Here is a 19,078-nt window from a genome sequence, read left to right as displayed (position 1 = left end):
TGCACTGCTGCTCAGTAAACTCGCCATGTGTGGGATCATTACCAAGATCGAGGGCTGTGTTATGAACAGCCAGGGACGGACTCTGCAAATTATACTGCAAAAGAAAAATAAAGAAATGACTGGAAAAAACATTTAAACCAGTATGTTTGAATGTTTCCGCCTCATGGTGCACAGATTTTCCCTGGGCCCTGGGGTCCGAACTTCGGATCACTTGAAGTGCAGAAGACTAAGATGAATCACAATTGTTTGAATCTACCAATATGTAAATGAAAGATGTATGGAGTCATTCATTCAATCTGCTTCATGCATGGCATTTGTATTAGATTTTGCCCACAAAAGTGCAATGATCAACAGGATTCTATTTTGTGCACAGTTTTTACACATTTTTTTTCCAAAAATAAATATCAAATGATTTGTGGGGACAGATAATGTTATTGGCGGACCTCCAGTTGCTGACAACAACTGTAGTAAGATGTAGAAGAAGACAAACAATACACATACAAAGTGTGAAGCCGATCAGATCAATGGTTTATGCGTTATATGTTTATAAGATATATGTTCCTAATATAGACAGACAGGATTTATTTTAGCATTGCATTGCTGAAAAATAAAACAACTTTTGTCAATATTCCTGAACCACTGCTTTGGTTCCACCAGGATCCTAAAGAGCGGCTGGGATGCCAGGTCCAAGAGGGCTTCACAGACATCAAGTCACACACATTTTTCCGCAGTATAGACTGGGACCAGGTAAGAGCTGCCTCAGATGACAGGAGAAACATCCTGCTGTTATTCATTCAGTGGTTGTGTATTGCTGTCATTTCACCATACCATTCACTCACAACGGCTCTGTAATCTTAAACAATACACACACCTCTTGACCAACACAGAGCAGGGATCACTTAGATGTATCGATCTAAACTGATGACAAAGACATAGTATATGCTTTAATATGACAGCCATTTGCTTCAGAATATGTGCAACACTGCAGGCTAAAGGTAAGAAAACAAAATATATTTGTTTCTCTATTCACTTTTAGTCAAATCATATTCAGTGACCAATACTTATCTGTGAAGTCACATTGTGAAGACTCCTGAATGGTAAAACACAAACTCCCTGTCACTGCCAGTGTGTGTTGGAAGGAAAATAATGAATGAAAATCTGAAAAGAAACAGCAACAAAGATCTGAGACAAGCTAACTGGCAGAGCTACAAGCTGACATATCTGATCTTATGTTAAGTACATGATGATACAGATCAGAAGCTTTAGTTAATATTAAAATCAAAAAAAATTGCTGAATTGGTGAATGGAAATAACCTGTACTATAGAAGCGCTTTGAATGGTCATCAAGACTGGAATAGTTCTATATGATTACAAAACCAACAGAGAAACAATGTGATCTCTGAATGTGACATAATTGTTCATGTGTGTATGAGTGTGTGTGTGAAATGGCTGCAGTGCCTGTGCCATCATGCGCACAGAGCACACTGGAGATCACGCATAGAAAGTGAATTCAAAACTATACACTTTCAAATTTCTATTTCTAAATATTATCTCAGAGGGGAGGATAGGATTCACTGCTGCGTGACGTAATGGGTCTGATTGCTCTAAATATATAAATACTGTGGTGAAACTCGTGTGTAATGCTGCGTGATAGATGCACTGATACAACAAGGTCCCCCACATTCTGACAGTGTGGTCATTTTTGTGATCACTTCTCCTCGCTTGATGACATGACTCACCGTGGAAACCCATTGGTCAGCAGGATCATTTCATATTCATGAGGTCCTTTGCATTGACCATTTTTGGTTGTAAGGTTGCATGTAGAGGGCGGAGTATGAGGCAGATTCACGTATGTACGTTTCCAGGTGGACTGTGATTTATAAATGGAAAATTGCTTTCAGGTGTCCGTGCGCACGGTTTTATAAATCTGAATCTTTTGTTGCATACGCCATTTTTGGCTTTTGTGTGCACGTACACCTTTAGCATAAATCCCACGCACTGCTTTATAAATGAAACCCTTGGTCAGTGAATCCAGCTGCTGAATGATGCTGATAGAAATAATGACAAAGACTGAGAGAAAATGCTGGATTTAGTAAGGAGAGAGTCTCTGTTTTACTACAGTCTGGTACAAACAGGTGCACACACTGTGCCTTGTCTGCTAACCTCACGATAGACAAGAAAAAGAGAAGGAACAAATTTAAATAGGCAAAAATGGGACCAACATCCCAGAGCAAAATATAATTAATAATACAATATTTGTTCAAATCCTTCCCCAGAGTTATCATTTCAGTGTGCTGTACAAAGCATTTCTATACAGTTTTTCTCTTTTTGAGTTTGACCATATTTTAGATTTCTTGTTTAAATTAGTTTGTCAAACCTGTAATTTATAGTCCAACTGAATCAGACTCTGGTTTGTTCATACTCATGTGTGCAGGATTTGATAGAGAAACGTTTTGCTTATGGTGAGAATATGATCCAGTCTCACTCTGACCCCACTAACAGCTAATGGTTTGTGTTCAAATGCACTTTGCTAGGATGCAGATGAGACCTAGACTAGATTCTTGATATTTCAGCAGATAGAACCTTCTTCTTGTGTTTATTCTCAGACTTCTGCCTAAGACACATCTAACCGGAGAACATAACGATTTTAGACATATAGAGTCTCTCAAAGCTGTTTTACACAACAGGCATGTGTGACTTTTTCCAGTGGAACTGTACTTAACAGTAAGAGGAAAGAATGGGGTTCCCACCTCTCGATTTTCTTCTTATGGAGACAGTTTGAGTTGGTAGGTGATCCTCCACATGTTCCACTTACTCATATTTTACTGAAGAATCGTTGATCAGAGGTGAGGTGTGGCTTCCTGCAGCTTCCTGTCAGACTGCTGCTGACAGCTGATCTGGGGTTTGACTTAACAACCTGTCAGTTAATGTAGAACCAATGTGACAACAACAGACAGAGAATAAGCACGGCACACACCCACATGTAATGCCAATCAGCTCTGAGAACAGTGCATTGCTGTCACCCTGTGTTCTGAGTTGCTTTTGTCAAACTGGATGGTGTGTGTCTACTGTAGACTTGAAGAGCGCCAGCAACACAGAGAACACATCCTCCCATTTACAGTCTGAACAGGCACATGAGTGAGGTGGAGCCCTTTGTGTGTGTATGTGTTAAAAAATAGATGGCATCTTTACAGACCCTGTGTGTAGACTACTGTTGCCCTCCCCCCTCTGTGCAGCAACAAGGCAAATAAAAGTGAATTCCTAATCACACACTTTCACTCACTTTTTTGAGTGATTGATGGCAGAGACCTGACACACCAATGAAACTGACATGAAAGAAGGATACAATAATACAATATTAAGGGTCTTTGCTGTTCAAAACTACACTCAGTTGGTAAATTCTTTAATTCCAGCTCAGGCTAATGGAGTAAAAGACAGGAGTCAGAAAGTTATTTTTTGATTTGTTAGCCATTCAAATATGTTAAGATCCAGGAGTATTTTTACTTGCGTTAACAATGTGAGAATTTTTCTTTTTTTTGCAGATCCAAATAAAAATCTGGATCTAGTGAATTTAAATGTGGCTTTAGAGGTAAGTGCTCTGTAAGTCACATTTCTAGTTCAAGAGAGTGATTATTTCGGAGGATGTAGTTTGTCTTGCAGTTTTTTTCTGTATTGGGTTATAAGGTCAGGTGTTTCTATTATTTTGTCCACCCAATGTACATCAATGAGCCAGACTTTGAAAATGGCAAATCAATTTTACACTTTCAATTCAGTTGATTCGATCCATTTAAGTTCTGGTCTGGCTCATATTCCAAACACCACGGTAAACACAGTGATATACGTAAGGCTCACTGTTTCCATGACCTGGTGTTGTCATCCTGCTTAATTTTTGCCTCATCAGAACTGGAAAAGTACAAGTTGCGTGAGGCTACATCCACACTACTAAGGTTCTGTTTGAAAACACTTCAGCTCCGCTAGGGACGCGCCTGGCATCCACACTATTCAAGAGTTTTAGAGCCTTTAAAATGGCCCAGTTTTAAAACTCCAGGGCTTCACTTTAGTCTAGGCGGGCAGAGGTTACAGCAGCTCATGTAGCGTCAGTATTCTTTTCTGTTTTCATATGTATCTGAGAAGTAACAGATTGTTATATTTATTAGTATTATAAGGCTGCAGCTTGATCAGCATGTTACACATAGGCTATAGAGGAACCTGTAGATAATAAATCAAATGTGGCTTGAACAGCTACAGTCTCTTGGCATTACTCTGGGATCGCCCTTTTTTAGATTTCCTTCTCCTCACTGACACTCTCCTCCTGAACTACATTCATGAGCAGTCCTGTAGTATGACTCATGTACAGGTTGTACCTTTAAACACGTTTGACCAAAGATTCCTATGAAGTATCAGATGCTATTACAGGCAATAACCCATTTAAATAAATTAAAGAGTTCTGTATGCAGATTTTAAGCTGATTACATTTCCACCTGCTATTAATGCGTGTCCACACTGAGCTCTGATCACTCTGTCCAACTCACATCACCTCCTCTCACTTGTGTGTGTCCAGAAAACAAAAAAAGACAGAAGAAGATAGCAGCCATCTGTGAGTCGTGCTTTTGTGTTTTTTCTTTATTGCTTTGTGATTAGTAATGTCATCACTCCACATCATTCATGATTGAATAACATCTATAGTTGAGGACTGCTACCTGTGTTTACTGGCTAATGGCTGCCTAGCTGCTGCTACCCCACTTGTTTGGAACAGTCACATGTGATCATTATTTCCTGCTACTTAGTTGTTGCATGTGGACTGACAACACATTTGCATTAACACTTGTGTTCAGTCTGGTCACCTCTACGGTATTTTCAGATAAGTCTGTCCTACATGTGTCAGGCTCATTAACACCTGTACTTACAGGTGGTAAAACGATATCCCATTGTAATCTAATCAGCCAAAACCCATTTTAAAGCAGGTGCTCCTTGTCTGCTTTACAAGATGCTCTGAGACATTTGCGTAGAAACACTATCCCCCAAAAATATGACAATGCAACTGAAAGTCCATAAACATGACATTAGACTTATCCTTTTGTATAATTAGTTGCTGAAGATATAAAAGTGCGGAATGGAGCCCATATTTTGTCATTTCTGTAACTATAATTCTAATAAACAATACTACTAGTGTTTGAGTTCACAAATCATTTCTGTAGTTTAAGGAGTAAACTTTGTTGCAGCCAAATCCAATACAATTGAAGTAAATGGTGACCTACACTTCAGACGTTATAAAACAACAGAAAATAACATAACATGCCTCCATACTGCTCCTGTGGTCTCATCCCAGTGTTCGTAAGCCCTGGCATTCACATTTTCCACTCGGAACTAGGTCATTTACACTGTGTTTTTAGCCACAAAGTCCACTGGTGGATGTAGAACAAAGATGTGTTGTCCGAGTGTCCGTGAACGCACCTCATAGGAAGATATCAGCCGACATTTAGGTTAAAAACATGGTGTACTAACACCGTTTCTAACACCTCACCCATTCCACCATCAGCAAGGTGGTGGGTAGATGATGAGTGCAATATCATTTTTTGTGAACTATCCCTTTAAGTTGCACTTATTTCCAGTTAGCAAATATACTGCAAGATCTCCATTGATATGTTACTTCATCAGATAGGAGCGCAAATGCTAACCCAACATGAATTAAGGCCATTTCTCTGTCCTGGTGCTTGCATGTCCCTCATGGGACAATTAGGAGGGGTGGCAGGGAGTGTAGTGGTATAAAAGAAGAGGAAAACAATTGTCAGTGAGTGTTAATGAGTGCTGCCACGGTGCTGTGAAGTGCACACCAAAGGCAAACTGGGGAAAGATATCAAAGCAAAGAGGAATCCTGAGCCCAGCGACAAAGCTCCCGTGTAGCGCAGAGGGAAAACAAGTTGACAAAGCTGTGAGAAGTGGAGAAGCGACGCTCTCTGCCCTCAAACTACAAACCTGTCTCCAGACCTGACAGGCCTGGCATACCACTACTGTTGTTACCACTTATCGATATTCATCAGACTGTTCCTGAGGGAGCAACGAGTTTTCTCTCTGAAGAGATGACACATTTGAATATCATTTACCTGCTGTCCTCTTTTATTCCCTCTCCAAATGCAGACTTCTTTACTGCCAGAGAACTGTCAATTTGATGAACACTGAGAAGAAATTTATCATTCATTCGGGAACTGGTAGCATGGATTTTCACTGGATTTCACTATTGTTGCAAGTTATTCCACTCACTGTCATTGCAGCCATTGTACTGAGGTCTGCCAGATGTGTGGCGGCAGGGTCTCACGGCGGTTTTGTCACGTGTCAGGTTTGTTTCTGCTGGAGCAGCTTGTGTCTGTTTAGAATGAGAGAGAAGAGAGAAATCTTTTTTGAATGTGTATAAATGTCAACACAACTTTTTCATGAATGTCGAGCACTTTATGTCCATGTATTGTTTCCCTTGTAAATTAAATACATTTCTCTTGCATAGTTTTGACTTTTATTCTTATTTTCCTTTGATATTCTTGTATATATTTTTCTATATCTGGTGTTGTGGTTGTGGGGGGATAGATTATGAAGAGAAGTTCTGCACAATTATACATAATTCATTAATTCATATTCTAAAATTAGTCTGACTTTGTTAGCACCAGGACTTTTTTCCCTAATGTATCTATGTCCACTGAAACTACATACGTACAGAAACAGTTACAGTATTCAAACCAGCAGTGAAGTGAAGGTACTTGGCCTCTCTGATGTTAATCACTGTGTTTGTGTGGAGATGTGCTTCTGCGCCTGATGCTGCTTTGAGAGTGTGAGATTTAAGTGCTACAGCATTAGGGTGTATTTCAGTGTTCCATGTATATTCACATCCACACTACACTCCTCTCCTTGACACATACACACACGCACACACACTGACAGGTGCTGTGATCTGAGACCCATTGCTCTCCTCTGTAGCCCTGGCTTCTCACTTAACTCTTTCATGTGCCCCTCTGGCCTCAGGGGCACCTCTTGTTTGTGTATGTGCATGCGCGTGTGCAAAGGTGCCAGACTCGTCTCTGGCCTTCAGTGTTTTTCATTACCACCACACAGAGCTTCTGCCTGCCCAACAACACATCAGAGAGACTGGGGGAAGTAGGAGGAGAGAGGAGAGTGATGTGAAAAGATAAAAGAAATGACAATGAGTAAGACGGAGACAAACGGAGAGGAGGAAGGTGGAGGCAGGATATGGGGGGGTGAAATTGACAGAAGAGTGTAGGTTGGCACTGAAAAATCTGAAAAAGAAATTAGCAAATCGTGAGCGAGTTTGGGAGAAGGTGCGCCAATTTGGTGGTTAGCGGAATGAGGGGAAGAGATAGAGAGAAAGAAAGTGAGTTGCTTTGTGTCGTTTGTTTGAAGTTGTTCTTAAAACATGCTTTGAACCAATAACACTAATGAACCATTGAAACCACTGCAAAAACCAGCAGGAGAATCTGGAGCTTTGTAGGGACTAGACACACACAATTAACATAACACATCTGGATATCTGAATCAACTGTTGAGTCACATTGTGGGCCATAGGGCTGCCAGGTTTCAACAGAGAAGAACGTTGGGAACCATAAAAACAATCCCACCTGATATTGGGCCTTAACACTATGAAAATTTTGTTATATTACTTCGCTTTGATATATTACTTAATTCTTATCGAATTATTTCCCTATCTTAGAATGAGCATAGTATTGCAAAGTATCTTCCACCATATGGCTCAATTTTTACAGTTATTAAAAGATATCACTGCATCAATGCCTTGTGTTTATGACTGGGCTCATTACATCTACTGTTCATTGGTTGATTTGTTAGCAGTGTTACACAAAAACTACTGAACAGATTTTGTCCAACCTGGTGGAGGGGTAGGGTTCACGTTAGAGAAAACCCATCCCCTATTGGTGCAGATCCAAGTTTTTTTCACTTTCCTTATAATCGGGAGATAGAAAGTTCTATTCTCATGATTCTTCAAGGGAAAAAAATCTGGACCTCTATTTAAAGCCTCCTCTACTCCTTATAATTGTACTTCTCGAGTGGTATATTCCTAGATGAGGGAACAGATAAAGTCCTGATGGAGAGTACACCTGTGTACTCGTGGTCTCTCTGTGCTCATCTGACTTCATCGTGTTCTTAGAAAATGTTCTCTGTGCACATTTTAACAGGATGGGGGACGGATGTGAAACCATGGAAACAAACAGACAAAAACTCTCCTGGATGAATCACTCAGCCACAATTATTCTGCTGCCTCAACCCTTTCCACTCTGTTGTTTTTCGCTCCCTCTTTCAGTCCTCTCTTCATTTCTCCTGCCATGGAGAGATGTAGCAACAAGTTGTTGGTGTCATACTGTAGTACTTGGTACTCAGATGAGCCACTGTGCCTGGTGCACTTTTAAATAACACTGTTTGTTTCAAATGTGCAGTATCCCTTCCTTTTTCCAGTTATGGGGTCAAATGAGCACAAACTCAATATATCAACAACTAAACCTAAAACAACCGACCAAATCGTGTTTTTAACGTGATTTACTTAAACAGGAGAAAACATCACAATTGAGCTTAAATGTTTTGCTACGGGGGAAAAGGAATTTTACCAATTGGACTCTCCATGTCCATGTGAGATTATCAGAAGTTGATAGAATCGGAAGCACATGATGTGTTTGCAAAGCTTTGTATTGTTTTCTCCATGGTCTCCATCGCTGAGCAAAAACAGTTGTTGTGCATAAAATGTTCATGTTTATGTTTGTTTTTAGCTGGAGAAGAAAGATGTGACGCCGCCCTTCAAACCTCAAATCTCTGACGACTATGGCCTCGAAAACTTTGACACGCAGTTTACGAATGAACCAGTGCAGCTAACACCAGATGATGAGTAAGTACTGCTCCTGACACTCACAGCACTGCCACCATTAAACTCAACCCTCTGGGAATCATTTAGAAAGCTCCCCACATGGGTATGAGACTGATTATGTCAGCTTTATCCACAACACTGAATAATCCACCTGTCTACAATTTTGTGACACTATTGTATTGCTAACTTTTCAAGCTGCTTAATAATGATGATTATTTCCTGAGTTTAAATTTACTTGATTATATCTTGAGTCAAGCAGATTTCTAGTCTCTGTAAGGTGACGTTGATAGTGAAGTGAAATAAATGGAAATCTACCCGAGAAAAGAGGAAGACATTTAAACATCCAAGCATTCACTGACACAGCTTTGGTTAATGACAACACACAACAGATGCAGAAATTAATAGAAAAAAAAGAAAATAAATATCTCAGGATAAAAAAATTGGTGCCATAAATGTAGATGATGTCAAAGATGTCAAGAGAGCTTTTGGTGATAAGACCCAATTCATCTCCGCAGCAGAATTTATACGTTACTTCCTGCCTCTGCCTGCTGCACCAGCCCTCACCTACACACTATGGAGGATTTGTTGCCCTTGTGAAAGCTTCTGAATGAGCCCTGGATCGCAACATTTGTTGCAGGAATGCACAAAATTCTCTTTGAAAGTTGCAACAGCTGTGAAAAGGACCCAATCCTAAAAAGCCTTTTAATGGGATAATTTTGAAAACAGCCTCTCACCTTAAAGTTTCTGATATATATGTAGTTACACCCGTGGCTAATCCGCAGGTTGGGTGGTGGGTAGGTTTATATATATAAAACTGAGAGCCAAAACACACAGTATACTTCATTGTTGACATCATTTTATATATCCTTATCATTCATATATACACACTATGTCAACAACAAATCTTTTGTGATGGACTGCCTCACAACAACACCAGTCTTGTCTGAATTGCTGGGACAAAGCAGTGAGTAACAACATCAGCTGCCAGTTAAGTCACAACAGGAAAGTAGTGTAAATACAACTGCTGTACTGATGACATTGAAGTGATGTAGTGCTCCACCTCACAGAGGCTGAACCATTTTACAGCACTGATATAATCAGTCAGGGCCAAAAGGTTAGTCCCACTGGAAAAAAATCGTTAAGATGCCCTATCAGTGTAAACTTAAAGAATTAAAAGATGCAGTACATACTGTTTTACATTTTTTTGCAAACATTAATTTCGGTTTGACTCTGACTTGAGATCCAAACAGAGAAGCAGAGCATGGCAAAGAGCTGCGGAAGGCAGAAGGATCCTGAGCCAGGTGTGAGTAACAGAGACGATTACTGAACTTCAGAATCAGAGAACAGATAAGCAACCATAGCATTCCTCCCATTATAGCCATTTTCAAACATGATCTTCTTAGAAACGGACTTTCTCTGCAGTTTGTCTTCTTCTTCCTCTCTTTGTAATTCAGCAGGACACTTGATGTAATATAGTAATGCGGCAGCCAACAAGACATTTCAGTGATTGTATTTGGCAAGTGTGAAATGTGTACAGCTAAAGGAGCAGCACACATGATCAGTAGATCCTTTCAAACAAACAGTGGGTAATGCACCATCTTCCCTGAGGACTTCTGTGACCAGTGGAGAAAAACACAACCACCCCAACCACCCGAGTTCCCAACATTGACGTCTTTATCCATCAGAGACATTAATTCATTAATTCATTAATGCAAACATGTAGCCTTCGGGATCTGACAGGATTCCTTGTTTAAGAGTTAACTTTGCAGAGAAAAGGCTGAAGAGATCTGGCACAACAACAGACACAGTGCAGGCTCTGCTGCTGCAGACTGTCTTCAGCCGCTGCACGCAAACACAAGCGCAGCCCGTTTTCCTCTGTGCCATCACAAAATGGATTCCATAAGGCTTTTGCGGGCCCTGCCAATAGATATTACCAGGCTTATGTCAGTCAACATTTTCATTTAGGTCCATGCTGGATTGATTTTTCTGGCTCCAACGTTTATATTTTTCCTGCAAAGCTTTTACTGGATGGATTTTGGCCAGTTATATCTCAACAAGCATGCTGCTTAATCACGCTGCTGAGCTGAAAATGAGATACACCATGCACCTTACCACTTAAAAAGAATCTGGATCCTTATTAGTGTTTAGTGCTATTAAAAGGGATTGTAATCCCACACAGTGGTGCAGCCAATCATCCTCCATAATGCCCTATAGGTGGAAACGATATGGAATGAGAATGTTCTTGGTCTGTACTATACCAAAGCATTTGAAGGATTGAAGGTACGGCAGAGATGCTAACTGCAGTTTTCTGTTCACATGATGGAACATCGCTTTCTGTCACGTGTAGCGTACAGTTATACTGTATTCATTAAGGCAGTCACAATCATTTCAGTTTTTCATGAGCAGTTTAAATCTTATAAAACAATATTTGAGGAGAAATATTTTTTATCAGTGGAAGAGGTGAACAGGCCACAGGTGAAAAACAGTTGGCTACCAAACACTGATTACTCTTCAGTTAGATTCAGTCTCAGGTGCAGATATTAGTATTATTTAAGGAAGGTGTGATGATTATCATGATAACACCTGTAATATTTCACCACAACAAGTACAGTATAGCATCACAAGTTGATACAGTCACATCTCTAAACACTTAATATTTTACCGAGGTCCATACAGCTAAACTTTCCCATGTGGGCTGTCATCGTCTGAAGTACATAACATTCAGTGGTGAGATAAACAATATGGAGGTGTCACACTACATCAGATGTAAACGGTTACACATACAATACTCTCATATTTCAATGATTTAATAAAAAATTATGTCATATGTGTTTTGTATAAACATGTATATATACAGTTGCAATCAGAAATATTCAACCCCCCAAAGATTTTAAGGATTTATCAATTAAAGTAGATTCTGCTTCGGATACCTTCTTTATGAGTTGAGTGATAAAGAAAATCAACACAGAAAATGCATGATGTAGTATTTGTGTGTAGCAGTATATTTTGTTAAGATAGCCATGTCCCAATTATTCAACCCCTATATAATATTGTTGTTTTTAAAGCTGTCTGACAGTTTTTTTTGTCCTAAAGTTGAGTTGAAACATTATTAAGCCTTTGGGAATGCGATACTGATCCTTCATTTGCTTCAGCTGTGATGCATATATAAACCCCACCCATGAAGGTATTCAAGGTGAGTGGCAATCATGGGAAAGACAAAGGAGCTTACACAAAAGCTGAGAGAGGAGATTATTTCATCACACCTGAAAGGCCTTGGGTAGAAGAAGAATTCCCCCAAAAATTATATTCTAAGAGACGTCATTGGGAACATTATAAGGAAGTTTACAACTGATGGAGCAGCTTCAAAAATGCCTGGCTGTGGAAGAAACCCCAGCATTTCATCAAGGACCCTCAGCAACTTAGTCAGAACAACTCAGATAAATCCCTGTGTGACTGCAAGACACCTACTGGATGACCTGATGAAGGCTGGTACAAGTGCTGCAGTGGCAACTATAAGACATGCACTGAATAATAAAGGACTTAATGGCCGGCTCCAAGACGCACTCAGCTCTTGACCACAGGCAACATCAAAAGTCGACTAGAATATGCCAGGAGGAATTTGGATAAGACTACAGAGTTTTGGGTGACAGTTCTATGGACTGATGAAACCTGTTTGGACATATGGACCAGCGGTATGTCTGGCGTGTGAAAGGACAGGCTTATGACCAGAAGAATACCATCCCCATAGTCCAGCATGGAGGTTGGTCAAAGATGATGTTGGGCTGTTTTTCTGCGGCAGGAACTAGCAATCTTTATTGTGTACATGGCATCATGGATTCACAGAAATACCAGGCCATTTTAAAGAGGAATGTGATTCCTTCTGTTGACAAATTGAACCTTGGTGATCGTTGGACTTTCCAGCAAGACAATGATCCAAAGCAAAATCTCCAAGTCCACTAAAGCTTGGTTGAGAAAGAGATCCTGGAACGTCCTGGAGTTGCATTCACAGTCACCAGATTCAAATTTGATTGAAAATCTTTGGTGGGATTTAAAGAAGGCAGTTGCAGCATGGAAGCCATCAAACATCACTGATCTAGAGGCTTTTGCACTTGAAAAATGGGCAAAGATTCCAATCGAGAGGTGTAAGAAGCTAGTCCGCACTTACCGAAAACATTTTTTAGAAGTTATAAAAGCTAGAGGATGCGCCACAAAGTACTGAAGCTGGGGGGGTTGAATAATACTGCACATGCACATGTGTTGAAAGAGTTACATTTTTCATTTGACAAAGTTATGTCAACTTCTGTTGTCAAAATAACTAGAATACGCATCAATAAATATCTTTTGTTGTTTGATGAGGTTTTTTTGTCATTTATTATCATTATCTGTCATCCACATCGCTATAATGTCTATTGAGATGAGGGGGTTGAATATTTCTGATTGCAACTGTACAACCATACACTGTTATCTACATTCATCTGTGATATGAAGCAGCCTGAAGATGGAAGATTATAATAAAAAGTACAGTAGACCCACTGGGGACACTCCCTGTCCTCTGGGACCCGATGGAGGTTAAGGTACGGTGGCCCTGAGAGCTCAACGAACAGCAACTTAAGAAAACACATGCAAGTTGACAAAACACATGCAAGTTGACAAAACACAAGCAAAGTAAGAAAACATCTTCATCAATTTCACAACACAACACAACACATTACAGAAACGCGCTGCAAATAGACACGCGCTGCAAAAGGACACACGCGCTGCAAATAGACGAACGCGCAGCAAATAGAGGCGACAACACAACGGAAGTGTTTCCAGAGGACAGCTAAAAGGGATGGACACCGCTGCCACAGGAGACACTAAAACGTCCAATTCACCATACAATTTCGGTTCCGCACAGGGGTTGTCATCCCGCGGCTCTGGAGCCGAACGCGGCTCTTCAGTCCCTCTGCAGTGGCTGTACTGTACAGTGTTGTGCATATGTTTCGCGAATGCTCACCTTAACAAATCAGTTTTCATCTTATTAACGTGAACGTAACGATGAACGTGATTGAACGTCAGGTTACTTTTTTTAATCATCATCGTATCAGGCCCTCATGAAATACCAGGAGCGGGCGTTTGTGTGTTTGTGTGTGTGTGTGTGTGTGTGTGTGTGTGTGTGTGTGTAGCGGGCTGACCGGTCTCGGGTCCCCGCCCACTCGATCAGAAGAGGGGGCAAAATGTCTCTTCTGATAGTAAAGGTTTCAAACCCCTGCTCACTATGGACAATACATTTCCTCACAAACAGGGTCTTGCGTGTTAGCACTGTTTATTCAGTTTAACAGGAGAAAACGGGATGTCTCTAGATCGGTCCATCTTCAGAGCTCAGAGCTCACTGTGGCTCTCTCCGAGCGAGTGGGCGGGGTCGGAGCCCCGGTGCGCTGGCCACACAGACACACACACAAACGCCCACTCCTGGTATTTCATGAGGGCCTGATACGATGATGATTTAAAAAATGAACGTGACGTTTAATCACGTTCATCGTTACGTTCACGTTAATAATATGAAAAGTGATTTGTTAAGGTGAGCATTCGCGAAACATATGCACAACACTGTACAGTACAGCCACTGCAGAGGGACTGAAGAGCGCGTTCGGCTCCAGAGCCGCGGGATGACAACCCCTGTGCGGAACCGAAATTGTATGGTGAATTGGACGTTTTAGTGTCTCCTGTGGCAGCGGTGTCCATCCCTTTTAGCTGTCCTCTGGAAACACTTCCGTTGTGTTGTCGCCTCTATTTGCTGCGCGTTCGTCTATTTGCTGCGCGTTCGTCTATTTGAAGCGCGTGTGTCTATTTGCAGCGCGTTTCTGTAATGTGTTGTGTTGTGTTGTGAAATTGATGAAGATGTTTTCTTACTTTGCTTGTGTTTTGTCAACTTGCATGTGTTTTGTCAATTTGTATGTGTTTTCTTAAGTTGCTGTTCGTTGAGCTCTCAGGGCCACCGTACCTGAGCACAGATCTCAGAGAGACACATGGTACCTGAGCACAGATCTCAGAGAGACACATGGCTCAGGATGGTAATTGGCTCAGTTAGAAACATGATATGTTCACAAGTTTGCTTTGCGTAATAGTAGAATTAATCAATCATATTCACAAATCACAATTTAGGCGGCGGGGCTCAACAAGATGCCTCATTTGCCATCAACTCTCAGTAACAAAGCTCAGAGAGAGTCACAAGTGAGGGATCCCTCTCACACGATGGACAGAAAAGAAATAGATGTCGCATGTAGCAGAGCACGTCAACAAATTAACAATATGTACAATATTCATGAGAACATGACATTCATGAAGAGGTTAATCGATGTATAAAGTATTAGTACAAAAAAAAGTCTGACAGAGATGAAAGGAGCAGCAATGACAATTGTATAGCGCTATTGCCAGTTATAGTAGTATATATAAGTAGGCATATTATAAATCTAAACAATCTAGTGGTAATAATCACCATGATCACGATCGATGATGCGGCCGAGATCCTGATTCTGCAAAGATAAAGCACAAAGACTCCACGTAAAAAGTAAAGTCAGTAACATTATTAATGAGACATTTATTTGACGAAGAGGAAGAGGAAGAAAAATAAATCTGGGTTTATAGCAGCATAACTAAGAGCTGGTCCATCATTTCTAAATACAGTCTCAAGTGAATCATGTCTGACTAATCCAAATAACTGAATTGTTTTGTCGATGTTAATTAACCCACAATCCCAGCACGTCACTGTTTAGTCCACCTTCACATGGCTCCCATTGTGTCTCCACATAATCGGACAGTTTTGAACATAGCTCTGTTTTCTACTCAGTCACTTCTTGTTTGCCGCACATCCCTGCAGTGCACAGCTGGACAAACTAAAATATTATATAATATAATATTTCATCTTTCCTGAAATACATATTCCGAGTTTTATCTCGGTGTATCTTCAGTCCCCATATATACAACCATCATGTGGAATATTTACTCTCCGGAGCCTGTTTGGTGTCTGCATCCTCTGCAGAAAAAAAAGAAGCGACTGCAAAATTTGAAAGTCTGACCTAAATACCTACTTTCTTGATCTCAGCTATGAAATTTTGAATATGAAGTTCAGACAGGGCCCATCCCCTTTGGTTAACACTAAAAGCCTTTGGTAACCCACCTGGTCTATAGTCATTATGCTGCTCGCATGCAATTGAAGCTTGATAAAGAACTTTCACAGCTTCTGAAAAGTCCCATCAATACTACATTTAAGTACTTTAAGCTAAGAAGGTGGTGATTTACACTGCCTGCCTTCTGAAAATCTAAAAAGGAACAAAAGCGAGATTTCCCTTCCTGTGCTCTTGCATGAGCAACGGTGAATAGAGAACATACAGTATATGATCAATACAAGCTCTGATCCTTCTCTCTCTGATCTCCCTCCAAAAGCTTTGTCTTTTCACTGGGTTTGTAGTCTCCACATAATGAATTGTACAGTTTTCCCTGAAAGCATTCATTGTGCACTTTATTGTGCACAAGAGGAGTAACACAAGTAGATGTTTGAAAAAGAAAAACAGACGAGAGACGTCCACCTTTGGAGAGTTTGTGTTTCTGACAGGTAGACATAAAAAGCATATTTGAGACAGACTGTTGAAGCTTAATGTAGCCCTAAGGTACAGGCAAGACACAAGGTATCACTGCTTGAGGTTTGTTCTCTTTGCTCTCTCAACAAAAGAACAATAAATTGTGATGGAGAAAAGTGATTCTTCTGCTGAGCCTGGATGGGACACGTAATTTCTCTTAACTATTTGTTCTTAAAATGAAGCAGGATTAGGATTCACTCTAAAGCCTGTTGCACACCAGAGGATGTATATCCTTTAACAAACTTTAAAAACATAGAGACCACAGCCATAATGACAGATTTAACCGTTTTTTTATATTAGAATCATCAGAGCAGACAAACTAGACAATTTGGACAGAACATAAGAACACACTCTCAACGTTTGTAACAGAACGATTTCACAGTGGCCATTGCAGGTACTTGGAATCTCACAGTAACTCCAGAAATTATTCCTCTTCTTCAGTTTTCACATGGCGGCTGGCAAACACATTTTAGGCACATCCATCATCTGAAGTGTGGAAAATTTGATTTTTAGTCGCAGGCACATATGCTAGTACATCCGGTTGGGGACGCTTTCCGGTCAGGTCGCTTTTTAGCTATTGCAGGTCTCTGTCTGAGCCGATTATTGTAAATATCAAGATTCAAGATCAGGGAGGCTCTGAATCAATCAGCCTGATTATTCTCTAGTGTGCAGCAGCCTTCAAATAAAATTCTACATTTAGGTAGTCGATGATGTAATCACCACCGGTTCAACACTCCACTGGCTGGGTGGAGACTGACTGAGGCACCATCCCGTTTTTATCCTGCTGGTGCGACTTGTGAACATGTTCCACTGTGAAATGGCAGTGCACAGAGTGACAGGAGCTCCCGGTGTTAATTGGAACCTTATTATTGCCCATCATGCTCTGCACCTATGACAGATGTCTTTGGGTAGCTACCAAGGCTCTCCCTCTGTTTGAAGGTGCTGTACACCTCTGCTGTTCAGTAGACACTGATCTTCAAACCAGCCCGGAGTGGGTGAGCCTCGCAGCTCATTAGGGTTCTGCAGAGAGACGGCTCTGAAGCTCATCCCAGCTCATTTGTGACAGGGTTTGACAACGGGAGTCCCTGGCAGACTTTTGGAGAGGCAATTTTCGAATCGGTTGGGGTTGCACAGTGAGGGGAGAAAGGGGGGTGAGTGGGAGAACAGGGTGGGGAGCACACTGCCAGTTCAGTAGTGGAGATATCAACCTGGCATCAAACACCACCATACATCAAAAGACAACGCACGCTGCCTCCCTTCGTCTCGCACTTTATCTCCCCATCCCTTTCTTTTCCCTCTGTTACCAGGGAGAGGGGCTGATGTCGCCCACTCCCGCTAGGAGGGGGTGATGCAAAAAGCTCTCCAGTCTCCCCTCTTTCCCACTCATGATGGGCTTGGCACAAGAAGAAAGAGAAGTGAGAGTAGTGTAGGCAGAGAGAAGGGTAAACCCTCCGTGTTCGAGATTTACATTGCGACATTAAAAGCCAGGATTGCTGGGGGGGCTTGCCAGTATGGTGAGGGGAGGGGGAGGGGGAGAGAGGCTTTAGTTTTTCAGTGCAAGCTCCCTCTCTTAGAAAATGGCAGCCAGGGCCTAGGCAAGCATGCTTTTGTCTTCTATTGCCTCGGCCCTTGGTGGTTGTGTCATGGTTGAACATGAAGGCGAGGACCATAAGACTGTTCTTTAGGTGTCGTCATTCTTTTCTTCCTTGTGCTTGTTCCCTCTCTGCCACTTCACTCCCTCCTCTGTCCCTTCCTCGCTCTCCCCTCTTCACTCTGCATCTGGTAATGCTTTCAAGTCCTCCAAACCCTGGAGAAAACAGGCAACGTTTTTTTTTTTTACGTTGGTTGAAGACACTGTTTGTTTTGGTCAACTCCCAAACCTTCTCCCCTCTCTTTCATGTGTCCTTCTTTCTTTCTCTCTGTTCCCTCCTCAACTCCAACGTAGAAAAACAGCATTTTCTCCATGTAATGGTTGTATTGGTGGTTGACCTCTTCGTAAAGTGAGAGTACTTCACATGAGACCAGATAGAGGGGAAATATTTGCTTCATCAGTATGCCGGTCAGTAACCTGAAGAAAGGACAGTGTAGCATTTGATTCACTTGTCGGGCTCTCCATGTGGGTGGGATCTGCAACCTGTGTGTCTCTGCTGGTGGCACTTAAAGTGAGACCCCCACCCACCTGGTACAGAAGTGTTACGTGCAGTGAACGCACCTTTTGTTTTAACTTCAAAGCTTCCTTCTCATTGTCTGCCGAGAAAAAAGCCTCCTGGCCTTTCCCAGAGAGAGGCCTCCTTTTTGGGTTTCAGCTCTTCATCTCATCACCACACACACAGACACACACACACACACACACACACACACACAGGGAGATAAGTAAACAGCCTGTTGCTACAGGAGAAGAAGCCAGGAGTGTTACTAAGGAAGTACATTTATTTTTACCCATGCAGCCAGTCTGAGCCGACTACTAGTTATGGGGTTCCGCTCCATTTACCTGTGATTATGCCTTTGTTAATGGAAATAGCTCGTCAGGAAACAAAAGTTTCTCCACTGATTGGTCCGCTCCATGTTTCCTCTGCTTCATGTG

The 19,078-nt window shown here is 41.4% G+C and overlaps 1 protein-coding gene across 2 annotated transcripts in view; it reads left to right on the top strand.

The window, feature by feature from the left end:
• prkcz (protein kinase C, zeta) overlaps positions 1-19,078 on the top strand; it is a 110,694-nt gene that overhangs the window by 87,185 nt on the left and 4,431 nt on the right. For both annotated transcript variants that reach the window (XM_062392474.1, XM_062392475.1), the window contains 2 exons: positions 658-747; positions 8,781-8,896. In XM_062392474.1, coding sequence (XP_062248458.1) covers positions 658-747; positions 8,781-8,896 — 206 coding nt within the window. The remainder of the gene's footprint in view (positions 1-657; positions 748-8,780; positions 8,897-19,078) is intronic.

Source organism: Platichthys flesus, chromosome 7 (genome assembly GCF_949316205.1).
Source record: "Platichthys flesus chromosome 7, fPlaFle2.1, whole genome shotgun sequence".
Taxonomy (NCBI): domain Eukaryota; kingdom Metazoa; phylum Chordata; class Actinopteri; order Pleuronectiformes; family Pleuronectidae; genus Platichthys; species Platichthys flesus.
Note: the sequence above shows the minus strand (reverse complement) of the source record. Positions and strands in the feature narration are given on the sequence as shown.